This window comes from Zonotrichia leucophrys, chromosome Z, assembly GCF_028769735.1.
Source record: "Zonotrichia leucophrys gambelii isolate GWCS_2022_RI chromosome Z, RI_Zleu_2.0, whole genome shotgun sequence".
Lineage (NCBI taxonomy): Eukaryota > Metazoa > Chordata > Aves > Passeriformes > Passerellidae > Zonotrichia > Zonotrichia leucophrys.
Genome location: NC_088200.1, coordinates 69,825,404 through 69,839,108, shown reverse-complemented (window position 1 = coordinate 69,839,108; position 13,705 = coordinate 69,825,404). Strand labels below are relative to the sequence as shown.

At 37.7% G+C, this 13,705-nt stretch overlaps 1 protein-coding gene across 2 annotated transcripts in view; it reads right to left on the bottom strand.

The window, feature by feature from the left end:
• The window catches only part of SLC12A2 (solute carrier family 12 member 2), a 54,083-nt gene that overhangs the window by 15,268 nt on the left and 25,110 nt on the right, over positions 1-13,705 (bottom strand). For both annotated transcript variants that reach the window (XM_064735387.1, XM_064735388.1), the window contains exons 10-16: positions 10,287-10,441; positions 5,560-5,667; positions 4,838-4,961; positions 3,480-3,581; positions 2,258-2,413; positions 1,394-1,493; positions 483-594 (exon numbers count right to left, since the gene is read on the bottom strand). In XM_064735387.1, the coding sequence (XP_064591457.1) occupies positions 483-594; positions 1,394-1,493; positions 2,258-2,413; positions 3,480-3,581; positions 4,838-4,961; positions 5,560-5,667; positions 10,287-10,441 (857 nt within the window). The remainder of the gene's footprint in view (positions 1-482; positions 595-1,393; positions 1,494-2,257; positions 2,414-3,479; positions 3,582-4,837; positions 4,962-5,559; positions 5,668-10,286; positions 10,442-13,705) is intronic.

The window sequence follows — 13,705 nt, the reverse complement described above, 5'->3', positions numbered from 1 at the left end:
GAAGGAATAAAAAGCTATTTGGAAGGTTAAAAGCAATTTTTAGCTATTGATAATGAGTAACTAAACTGATATTGAGCTCCTGCTCAAGAAGGTTTCTTTTCTGTCAGGCTTTTTGTCAGAACTCTACAAAGGAATCAATCTCCCAATGTTCACTTCAATTAGAAGTAAAAGGTCCTTCAGTATTTAAGTATTTAATTATCAAAGGTACTGATTTTTTACAAATTTTCCCTGTAGTACACATAACTGGCATAGTGATGACCCATTAGCAAAACTTACCAGTAAATCTCTTCATGCATTTTTTAATGCCTAATGATGCTTTCATTAAAAAAAAAAAAAACAAAACCAAAAACCCAAACAAATAAACAAACCAAAACTTAAATATGAGCCACAAACGAAGTCAAACACGTTAAAAAACCCAAACCAAAAATCTGAGAGAAGAAAAACACCACCAAAGTAACTTTATAAAGACAGAACAAACTTACCATATGTACATGGCCACAGATCATCAAGCCCACATTCTTGGTGAAAGCATGGACAAGGTGAAGCAAAGCGGGACGTGCATTTGGAGCACCTGTCATAATTAAGCACTGAGGTCTAGAATTATGAGGGGGAAAAAAAGAAGATTGGAATTAGAATTAATTTGGAATTCTGGGGTTTTCAATAACAGAAAAGGTTCTTCCAAATATTAGCTGTAACAACATATTTGTAATAAACTCATCCACTTTTACAAGACTATGGTAAATTAAGAAAAGTTCAGCTGTTACCCAGCTGTCAGCAGATCTATGACTAATTGCATAAAAATTCAGTAATCCCATTAAATCTGAAAATCTACACATTTAAAAAGTTCAAGAACAGATTTTAGACAAGACTAGGTAAGAGGGATTAAATTTTTCTTCCCCACTAGTAAGTCACATCCCTTGCATTCTGTAGCTTATATTTTTTTGTGTCCAGCAGAAATCCTGGAATCATCTGCTCATTTTTTACATTACCTTCCTTCAGGAGGCAGAGCCAACCCAGTGCAAGTAAGTCAAAGGCAACTTTTAAATCAATTTTGAAAGAGGAAGTGTCCAAACTTCTGAGGCCATTACAGGAGATCACTTTTCATCATCATCATAATTAATAGGTGATACCATATGAATCCCCAAGGTAATCTCTCTCAATCTCCTTAGCTGCTCCATTTCATTTTCATGGATGCTTTGTTGAAAACTGTGCTGCTGCCAGGATCTTCATAACCTCAGAGGATGGCACCTGTACTGATAATCCCACTCAATCTGTAATTCCATTTACTTGGATGAATCACAGGAGATGAACAATGCCTTAGTGGATGGAAACCCTGACAGCAAACCTTGTGACAGCAACCTAGAGAACAGAATTTCCCATCTTTCAGTGTTACCTGAAGTTTTTCACGTGATCTTCCACTCCTGAGAGCCGAATGGAATGCTGCAGAGCATTCAGGTAAGTCAAGGCTTGAGTTGAGGATCCCCAGTTCACATCTGTTCAAAGATTTGAGGTTCCAATGTGTTATTTACAGTTGTCCATTGTAAAGCTTCATGATCACAAAATAAATGCTGGACATTGACTAAACCCACAGATTTAAGCTACACCTTGCCACATTTTACACAACACTAGTCAACAAACCCTACAGCTTAACAAGCAATTATATCTAAAAATAACATTTCTGTAGAAGTTTAAGCAAAATAGTTAAGGAAGGGAGTAGCTTTCTTTTGTCTGCACATTTCCAAGACCACAACAACTTCACAGAAGTTTCAACTTCACAAAAGAACACCACTTGAAGAAAAAATGCTGTGCTGAGTTATTTTATACCACAGCAAAGAAAAAACTGAATCTCAAAACACTGCCGAAACAAAGTCAGATACTTTCAGTGGAAAACTGCTAGATTAAGCAGATCCTTTCAGATTACTATTTTTATGAGGAAAAGTAAGACTCCACTATCATCTTTTTCCTCCCATACACATCTCTTGATAGACACAATGAATTTACCATTTTCCACATGCACCTTTTCATCCAATTACCTTTCAGACATTTATGCCTACGCGGCATCTTCATAATTTGGGAGGAGGGGGAACAGCAGTGACTATGCAGGAAAAATTCCATTCAATTACAACTAAAAAGGCTGAAACAGAAATTTAATCTAGTGGTCCAAACAGAAAGAAGTTGCTGGGGTTTTTCCCTGCCAAAGCCATATTTTTTTCCTTTCTTTCCCCCCTCCACAACCAAAAGAAGCCCCTGTACATACCTGGCTTCTTGTAAGTGACATAGATGTAAAGCCCAAGGACTATAACATAGGTTAAAAGTGCTGCCCACCAATTAATGACAAACATTACAATGCAGCACAGAATAGCTCCAATGAGAGAAATCCACATATTGTAGTATTTGAAAGCAGGCCGCCAACCTAGTCAAAATAAAATTTAGGAGGGTAGAAAAAAGAGGGGGAAAATTAATTTAAATTTAAAATGCAAAAGAAGGAAGGCACTGCACTTTTTCCCCTTCCCCTCCCTGGTATTCTCATCCACTGCATGTGAACATCTGATTTTCAGTGATGTAAATGCAGACTGGCACATTTATGCTTTCCATTTTCCAACACCTTCCAAATGAATTTCCAGCTTTCTCACACAGATATGTAAATGCTCCTAATTTTTTCCCCTAAGAGCACAGCTCAGATGGAAGCTTGAGGATGTATGTGCTATATGTCTATTGAACCAGGCGGTCTGACATTAGATTTTTCCTTTCAAAAGTAGAAAAGCATAAATCATCCTCCCATACCTCAGTTTCTTACATACTACTGTTTATAGTTGTGCATTTTTACTGTTTTCACATAGGAGTTCTCACTACATGAAAAGGACAGGTATATCCAAACAGAACTTGGGTACATCCAAGTACTAAACTGCCAGTTTTACATTATTTGCCACAAGTTTATCCTAAAATCTGGTATACACACCTCCATGAACACATCCAAGATTAACAAGTGTATTAGAGTTATTAAAGTTAGAACTGTTGTGCAAACAGTTATACCCACCCCCTGAGAAGAAAAAAAGCAAATCTACCCATTCAATAACTTAAGCTCTTAGGGGAGTTATTCCAGTTCAACTGCATGTGGACTGGGTGTAATGTACATCTGCTCTGCAGGTACCAGGTTTTGGCTTATTCCTGTTTACCCACACTAAGGACTATAAAAATGGGGCAATACCACCAACAATTCCTGTTTCTTCTTGTCTGGAATATGAAACATCAACAAAAACTGAAGACAACAAAAGGTGGTTTTGCCAGCACCAGCTACTGAATTAGCAAAAATGTTTTCTTCCCGAGTTTATGAATCAATTCTGAATTATCTTGTGTTCCCTCAGCAAAGATGACAAAATCAGTAGCCCCCAAGCCCTACTGGATCACCCAGTTCTCAAAACTTCAGAAGACCCATGAATACAACATATTAAGCTTTTAATGCCATGAGTAGTTCCTACCTGGAGATTTTGCAAGAGAAGCATGGAATACAGAGAAGTTAATCAAGGCATATGAGGCCAAGAAGAAATTAGAAATAATTGGAGCAATAACATTCAGTTCGGCTGTAAAATGAAAAACAAAAAAAAAAAGCAAGGAGTTATCGAGTTACCAAAGGTATCACTCAATGGTTTTGAAGATTACAGTGAAAAAATTCTGCTGTAAAGAATCTCATTTTTTGATATATTCTAAGGAAATGCAGTTTACCCTTTTGCTGACAGAATTTATATCAATGATCTCCTATTTACTAAGTTTTCTTTTAACAGTTAAGAAGTGTAGCTTTCAGCTTCAAAAATATAAGCACTACCAAGTGTTCTCGAAGCACTCTGGAAGCACTGCATACTTTCTCAAGATCATTAATTGAGAAAATTTCATTCCCAGCAGGGCTTGGATCAAACAGCGCACTAACACACTGGGTTCTGAAGAATTCCAGATGATCTAAATATTACAGACCAACACCATCACAACAGTGGTGCTTACACCTCCTTCAGTGAGAGGGAAAAACCTGATGCTCTCTCCTTTCCTTGAGGCAGCATGGTACAAAATATTTTTATGTGTATTCTCACCATCATTAAAAAACAAAAAACAAAAAACAAAAAAAAAAAAAAAAAAAAAGTGCTCAAAATGCAGAATGTGCCATCCTGGTCTGCAAGTTTCTAGCTGCAATCAAGCTTCCAGTCAGCATGGCTCAGCGGGGACCCCAAGGGGGAATCTCTGCCTCAAGCAGATGTGAAGGAAGGAGGACAGAGCAAACTGGGAAAAGAAGTTAAACACACTGGCACAGGACTCATAGATGGACACAGCACAATTCGTTTGCCACCTACAGAGAACATGTGCAATTAATTATAACCTAGAGAACCTTCAGCAACAGCAGTGTCAGCACTCAGCTCCACCATTTGTAACTTAACAGAAAAGTACATTTTAAATAACATTGCTCATGCAAGTTTGCATTTTACTGAAGCTGCCATTATTAAAAATCTGAAATAAACTTTCATATTTACAGGATGTTAACACTGTCTCAAGCAAAGGATGTATTTCTATTGACTGGCAGCACCTTAAGACAGATACCTATGATTAAAAAGAGAAGTGCAGTTAAAATTTACTGCAGTTCTTGACAGAGTTGTATCTAGAAGATAGGAGAAAGTAAGCCTCAAAATAACCAGATTTAGAAAGCTGACTTAGAATTAAGCTGTGCATTAGAACTCTAGGACGCTGTCATCAAGTTCCCAACATGCTTTATAAAGGACAAGTTCAAGTTCACAAGTGGAATGCTTTCTAAAGGACAAAAGGGGATTGAGATTTACTAAAATTTCAAACTAACCGATTAGTATGAATCCAAGAGCAATTAAAAATGTTAGAATATATCCTCTCAGTGGCTCATTGTTCTTCCCATAGCCTTTAGCAAACATCTGAAATCCTGGATAAATGCTGTCCTTGCACAAAGCCTAAGGGAAAAAATTAAAAAAAAAAAATCAAGAGTCAACATGCATTTTGCTCATGCCATGTTCCATTACACAGTATCTTTCTGAACACTTCTGGATAGTTTATAAACCATAGACTAATTGTATTCTCAACTGTCATTGCATCTCGACATTTTGCATTTCCACTTTTGTATCCTTAAGTAATGTCCACCTGCAAGAAGCAAATTTCCTGTTCTGTAACTGTCTATTCTACTTGACAACTGTCTTAAAATTACAAAGTCTTTTTTTACATATTTTATTTTCTCAGGAAGTGGAAACTTTGCCCAATATACACACTAGTTCTCTGCATCAATACAACTGACTCCTCACTTAACTTCTTTTAATCCAAAGACAGAGAAGGAGATTCAATAGTTAAACAAGAAGATAGAGCAAAATACACTTAGGAACCCCAACAAACAGTAACAAACTGTTCTCCCATTCTAAACAACAGGTAAATATGAGAACAATCCACTGATGTCATCTGATAATGGATAATGACAGCAGTATGTCACAGCCCTCTTCCAAAAATCATGACTCAAAATTATTATTCTTCAAAATATTACTGTTTTGTTCCCTTACTTACCTGGAAGATCTTAGGGGCACTCACAAGAGATGCTAATGCAGATGACAGTGTGGCTGAGAAAATACCTGCAGTAATCAGTGGTGCAAACCCTGATACCATGCTCATGACCTGAAAACCAAAATATTTTTTTTTTAAATATGTAAAAAAGTACACTAAACAAACAGGTGGCACCATAACTACAGAAACAGAAAAAAAAAATACTACACACTCTTCACTTAAAAGCTGTCTGAATATTATGCATTCATATAAATGAATGAGCTAGAGACAGCTCAGGGAATATAAGTGCATCCTGATTTCAGTACAAGAGGTGGTGGCTTTTCATACAATATAATTTGAAGCTCAAATTATCAAGGGCAAAAGTCTTCATGGGCACATAAGAAGATTAGAAGGAAGCAATGGAAGAAGAAATACTTTGGAATGTATAACATATTCCAACTAACCTATTACTGACTAACATGGTCTCAGAAACCCCAAGTGATAAAACATGTGAAAACCACATTCCTCACAATCTGTCATTTTAAGTTAGGCCTTTTTCCCCCAGTCAAAACCTGAAGGTGAAGACAAACTTGCTTCCTATCTCCCCAAGATCAAATCCCAGCACATGTCTGTAATCTCAGTGACAGAAGTCAAATGTAAGCCGGATGAGTAATGAGCTGGTACCTTCCAGTACCTCAAGGGGCCATAGGAAAAGAGGGAGATTATAAAAGTGAGTGCCACCCCTGTCCATGCCATGTGCATTGGAAGATCATCTTCAAGGTCCCTTCCAACCTAAACCACTCTGTGACTCCACTTTTCCACAGATTATATCTGTACCACAGCTACATGCAGTTTTGCACCTATCATGTGATTTAGGATACACAACAGTGTAATTAAAAAATGTTCATGGTTTCATAGAATACTTTCCTTTAAAGAAAAAAAGCTGAAGTTGCTCTAAGACAGCCAGTGCTGAAGAAATTTAGTCAACAGACCAAACTCATCAGGGTGCTTTTCAAGCACCATGTGGTTCTGCATCATTTGCACTGCTTCCTTGCCTTTTTCACCCAGGCAATCTCATTTAAATTATCAAGAGAGCAACCAAAGGAAGGCAAGAAAAAAGCATGCAGAAGTCTCCTGTTTTAAAGTTATTGTCACCTGAAATGGTAAAATCTTGCTGTCTAATAATCTTACTAGGTCAGATGTTCTCAGACATAGTGTATAGATGACTGATGAAGTTTTGCTCACTAAATTAATGGTAAAATTTACTGGATTTCTCCAGACCAGACTGACAATGACAGCTGGGCCTCTCAGTCAGCTGAGTCTGTGCACTACATCAGGTTTCACAGGTCAGTCCAAGGCATGCCTCGCTTGAAAAGACAAATTTAATAAAAAATGAGACTAAAGTGTCTGTCAGAGTAGTGTAACAAATGAAGGAGAGAACTTCCTGAAGCCTACTTGCAAGTTTATAACAAAAAAAAGGCATGCCAGGCCTATAATCATAGAGGAGTAAGACTAACAACACATCTATTAAGCTATCTCTTTATAAGCAACAGAAATTTAATTTTATAAGCAACAGAAAAATTTACAGTTTTAAATGGTAGATTCTAATAACCCTACATTATGTTACAGAATAAAATTTAAGAGGTGTAAATGCTGTACTAATATTGTAGAAAGAAACTTTTGCTATAGCAACATAATTAACAAATGCACATTAATTTTTATAGAAGCAGAATGTAAATTTTTTTTCCCTGCAAGGATGGCGTAATCAATCTTCCCTCATTATAGAGGGAATCTGTGTACAAGTTTCCCTCACTTTCCCTCTCACATGTAAAATATTTTAATGCCTTTACTTTACTACACTTGCCTCAACATGCTATTTGCTTCTGACAACCGACTCATATTTTACATTCTCTTTTCTAGATTCTGTCCAATGCTTCAAATTATTGACACTCTCTATTTCTGACTACTACCCTGTTTTATAAATTTGAGAGATATCCCAGCAAAGCCTATGCAATTAATATTTGGCATTTTAAAAGCTAGCAAGTTATGCCTTAGGTTAGTTAAGTGCCTTTAGGAAGCTCCTCTAAGCCAGGAGAACACAGGGGGAACCAGATCCAGCAGAATCAGTGTGCCATGGTGTTGAACTCCCCTCCCTCCATCCCCAACACAATCCAGACCTCCTGATCACGAACCAAGGAGCCCACAAAGGCAGCTGAAATAGCACTGAGATTTTCATCCCTGCAGAGTAAAAGGGAAGAGTGGCCCTGCAACACTGGTGTGCTGACACAGACATACAGTTCCTGCTGATAAGGGCCTCATTATGTTTGCCTGGCATTTACAGTTAAGCCAGTCTCCTAAATTTCAAGCATTTGGTACCATGAAATATCATATTTTGATACAATTCAGTTCCTTGGTCCAGCACTCTGGAGCAAAACAAAAATGCTGTATTAAAACAACTGAGTTTCATTCTACTTTCAACTTTCATCCAAAGTTGAAAAAAATATCTGCACATTAATTACCCAAAGCTGTAACTTTTTGTTGGGAAGCTCTAGGCTGAGGCTATAGAGCCCAGAACAAATTTTTGCAAATACTCTTCTACCAGGTAAGCCTGGGCACAGAATAACCACTGAACAGAAATATCAAAAGCCTGTGAGGAGCTACAATTCACGGCAACAGAAACTAAAGATGGTCCTTCTAGGCAGGTCTGACAGCCTGTTTCACCTCCTGTCCTCATTCAGAGTTCCTAATCTAAGATTTCCACAGGTAAATCAGACTACAGGTGATCCATGTGCTGCCTGAGCAGACCCACACCCTGAGCTGACCCAGCAGAACTGCAGATCAATTCTTTGGAAAAGAACTGACTGCAGCACAGAGTGTCCTGAAGTGATGAAGTCATTACACTGTGAACACAAATTGGCACTTTCTGCCCCAGAATCTGCCTGTTTTCAAGCTGGAAGAGAAATACAACGATCCTCCCTCACCTTAGGGATTCATTTTAGTTTGTGCAGTAGTTTTCTCAGCTATTTACCATACAGAAAAGAACCTGAGAAGCACACAAGTGCGGACATCTCCCTTCCCACACACACCCTGCACTGCATATGAAAAAACAGTATCTCTCCTTAGAGCTAACAGTCAGAGATACAAAATTGTGAGCAGCTCAGTTATGAAATGGACAAGAGTCTCATTAGATGAACAGCCTCTCACACAAACATTTTCCTTCTGACAGAATCAGACTCTTCTCAGAGAGGCACAGCAAAAGCTGGGAGGGTGAGAGAAAAAACAGCACGGGGAAGTCCCACTGGGTACAAAAATGAAATTTCAGAGAAGGTTCTCAAAACTGCAACAAAGCAGGGGGGTGTGAGGGGCACCACATTCTCTGTGCTGCCTCTGGCCTTCAAAGTGACTTTTTCTAATTGACAGAAACTTTTTTCCACAGAGAGAGGCAAGAACAATCTGGGAGACAGAAATACCCTGAAGTACAAGTAACATTTATGATAAGAACCTTTCAATAGTCATGACTTAAAGACACGGAGGAAACCAGTTACAGGCTATTCACAGCTGTATATTTGACAATACGTTGGTTCTTTTGAGCTTAAAACAAACAATGAAAGTCATCAGATTTTGCAAATTTGTCAATCCCACAACAGCAATTCTGACTTCCCGAACTAAGTTAACCCCATGGATGATACTCACATTATTATACTATAATAATTTCATTAGTGGATTTCAGCTCAATCTCTGGCCAACTTTTTGTACACACATTAGAAAAACTTTGGGCAAAGATGGGACTACCATAAACTGAACTGGAATCAGTGAGCAGTAAATTAATTTTCCTTTGGATTCTTTCAAACCCTTACCAGTAGCTCATGAACAACCCAGCTAGCTGTGGTGAAAAGACTGTGAATTACCCCGTAACTTGCAGAGGATTTTTAAATACTGTAACATCATGTTTAATGAAAATTCATGACCTTGTTACCACTAAAGGGGAAGCTGTGACAAACAATTAAAATAGCCTTTAAAAAAAACCACTGTATTTTCTAAAAAACCCTTAAAATTTAGCAAGCGAATTACTGACAGAGGCCACCTATGATTAATCAGCAGCATTACTGAAAAATCAGTACATTTACCCTCACTGGTGAATGATGACATTCAGGTACCTAAAGCAAGCTGCAGCACCACCACCTAAATCCAAACAATTTGCTCAGAAAAAGAGTAGATATTTATGCCACCTGTGTATAAACACCTAAGAGTTTTCAAAAGGTATTCATTATTTTGCATACCAGCTGAAGTATACCACACACCTATTCCAGATTAAATTTGTATTTATGAAGGCCAGTATGTACAGTTTATGACTTTACCTAACAAGCAACTGAAAAAATACAAGGCAACAAATCCAAGGAAAAAACAAACAAGACCTGCCAAAACAACAGGCAACAAAAAACCCCAACCAACCCAAAAAACCAACCAAGAAACCCAAAACCAGCAAAAAAAGCCACTGCACAGCTCCCCCAAAACAACAAACAAACAGAAAAATTAAAAAAAAAATCAGCAAAAAACAACCAAAAAAATCCCCCAAAAAACAAAAAAAAACCCACCAAGACACCAAATCAACAAAAACACCAAAAAAACCCACCAAACAAACAAAAACACCAAACCAAATTAAAAAAAAAGAAAAAAAAATCCTCCCCAAAAAAATCCAAAAAAATCTGAACACAAAACCTGATATAGAGATTAAGGAGGAAGTTTTATACCTGGAAATTGTTCATCAGCCCATAGTGACACCCTGCCTGAGACTGACAGGATGAGAAGTCATAATTGAGTTTGCAGGCTGCACTAGTGCAGTTTGCCAGCTCGCTGACAATGGTGTCGTTAACATTCCCTGTGGCATCTCGAACTACACAGGAACCTACAATGGACACAACAGTAACAAAAAAGCATTAACAAACTGAACCCGAAGTTAAGGATAGGTGTTAATTCCTTTTTATGTAAGCATTATCTAACAGAGCAACATTAAAACACCACATTTAGTTTTTCAAGATGCTACAGTACTAAGCTCATCCTCACTATGAAAACAAACACAAACAGAGCAACTGCTCCCTTGCCTGAAACAATCTTTAGTTTTTTAATATATCTGATTGTAGGAAGAAACAAAGTTTTAGCACGGAGGAAAAGCATGCCAATAGGCTTGCAGGAATTTACGAGCACAATCCCTGGCATGCCTGAGGCCAGGCTGGACACTGTGTGATCTTCAAGGTCCCTTCCCACCCAAGCCATTTTATAGTTTTATGACTTTACACTTTCTCTTGTAGTCAATTTTCCTAGAGGAGTGCAGATTTGTTTTGTGTGTATAGATGTTTGCAGACAGGTACAAATTCTGTTGCAGCTGTCACTATGACTCAGCCATTAAAAAAAAGAAGTTTCATGAAAGGCTGTTACAAGCCATTTCCCAATGTTTAAGTAAGCCATCTCCTATGTGACCATGGTATTTTTCAGGCGGTTTCTTGGTGAAAAACAGACACAGAGTGTAATTTCTCCCATATTCTTTTATAATCATCACCTTAACTACTGTCTTTTGTTCATCTATTATTACATTTTAATTTTGCTGGTCAAGAAAATGCTAGAGAAACAGTATTTCTGCCTGTAAATATTAAGAAAATGGTATTTTAGTACCCGTTAGTTCAAGTCTTCTATTTCAAGGGGGTTTTGTCTCATCTATGACAACAAGTAGATAAGACTAAGTATTATTTAACATTCTGTAGTCTAATAGTAGAGGTAATCAAACTGTTTGAACACCAGGAAATACTTTGGGGACTGGAATTAAATAAGGAGTGGGGAAAAGTCCAGAGAGTCAATAAAACTCCTTTCCTTTACTCTTTCAGGAATCTGAATGACAAGAACTGCCTTGCAACAAAACCCCATGACAGCTAAGGATCTAAATTAACTATTTGCAAAAATTAAGAAGGCAGAGATCTGCTGCAAGTGTAAGTTTATTCAGTAATATTCCTAGGCATCTATGTATGTTGTCTCTCTTCCACGGGGAAAATTAATTCCTGATTAGTTATACCATATTTAAATTCTTGTGAGACATCAGAACTTGATTAACAGCCCACCACAACACCTGGTCCCAGTAGGTGGACATTAATTAATCCTTCCACTCCTCATTTCTTTTTTAGTTACTTATTATGCCTAACTGGTGAAATTACAATAAGTTTCCTACACCACACACCAGTCTTATGCTTTTCTTGTGAGTATGTGGAGGAGCTGAGGTTTTTAAAATTGTTTTCTTGTTTAACTGGGAGTAAGAGCTTTGTAAGAGGAAAATGTTTCCCTTTCTTCACTATTCAGGTATCTGCCCCAGCCACTCGAGCAGCATAAAATGGATTTGACAACACACTTCTCAGCTGAACTATTTGTAAACAGCATTTTGTTGTTGACAAAATTGCAGTGGCAGGCCAATTATACTGAACAACTCATTAAATACCTACAGTGCACTATCACAGCCCTTCTCTCCTCCTCATTCTGTCAAAGTTCAAACTCAGCTTTGCCAGGACTTTCACACATGCAATCAAAATGTGGCAGAAAGAGACATGGAACAAACTTAATGTGGGCCTTACTGAGAGAGAATGTACAACAGGCAGGCAGGCTCTGTTCTCAGCAGAAGACACTTAGATAAAGTAACAACAATAAATGCTACTTTCTGTAAGACTCATTCAGAAAAGTTGCATTTATTTATATGATTCTGGCAGTTTTTTCCCTAAAGTCTTTAGGTCTTCCCTCCTGTGAAAATAAGATTGCACCTTTTCACAGGCATTTACAAGCATATTCCTGCCAAACTGAAATAGAGCTTTGCCAGGCTTTAAGCATGAGAAAGTTTACAGCCATCTCTAACAAATTATCTCCTTAATATATGAATTCCAGAATTACTACAGCCCTTCAGAGTGCAGTTCAGAGTGTTTAATTTTACTAGTGCTGCGAACAATTACAGTTTGGCTCTTGTGAATTAGTTTTACTTTCATAACTACAGGAAGCAGGTCATAATGCTACTCAGAACTTTGGCTTTTTCTTTGTTAGAGCTCCCCTTGTTCTTAAAGTGATAAATGTAGTTCTTTGAAATGTATCTTCCACGATTTTTAAAGCAAATTTGTCTGTGAAATCTGCCTTCTCATGCCACCTGCTTGTGTGCCTCAGTCCTCTGCTGAATTATGAAACTGAATTATGCATACCAATGTCTCAGTTATCCTTCTGAAATAGCTGCCTAGCTGTAGCAGCAGGATCAGTAGTTTTCCTTCTTTCTTTTCTACTCAGTTTAGCCTTCTTACTACAGAGCATACAAATAGTGAGTTAAGTTCAGAACATCTTCCTCCTCTTCAGATATGACTACGGTGCAACACTTACTACCCCTTCACATCTTTAGTGACTTGCTTACACCACTCTCTGGGAAAGGAATAAAAGTGGTTTTGTTTGTCCAATACTCCTGATCCAACGCCTCAAAAGGAGCTGAATTTCACCCATGATCTCTGACTCCTGCTGCCTTTTTCTAATGAGCAGAATTCAAAGTGTAAGTCAGTACATGGCAGAACATTTCTGATGAATCAATTTCACGTCCAGTTGGTTTTGCAAACTGCTTCTTTTGTCAGTTTTTATACTGCACTTTTCACGTTTGGAAGCTGATCAAAGTATTCCATTAATAAGCAAGTATTAACAATAATTTGAGTCTTGTGTGGATTGAGGTTCCAAAGGATTCAAATTTGGTAGCAAGAGGTCTATGCAGTCAATCTAATTAGGAAATGAGGGTAGCTCATTATGCTGCATAAAGTACAATCACTACAGAGCAACTGTTTGGCAGAGCTACACTCCCACGTTAGCCAACAAAGGCAGACTAGCAAGATTGGTATCTTTGAAAGGAAGTATCATTAGTGGTAAGATCAATGGTCCTCTCAGAAATGAGAATTTCACTCAAAATGCACCACAGCTATTAGAAAACAAGGTCTTTCACGTAAGAAAAATTATTATTGCTGTCAGAAACTACTTTATGTGACATGACTAAAAAAATGTTTCCAATCACAGGCAAGAAATGTGCATGATTCAATTACAATTCTGTAATCTTAAGGTTACTAGAATTATTTTATATGTGGGGAAAACATAGTAAACCACTGGTACTCTACAGCAA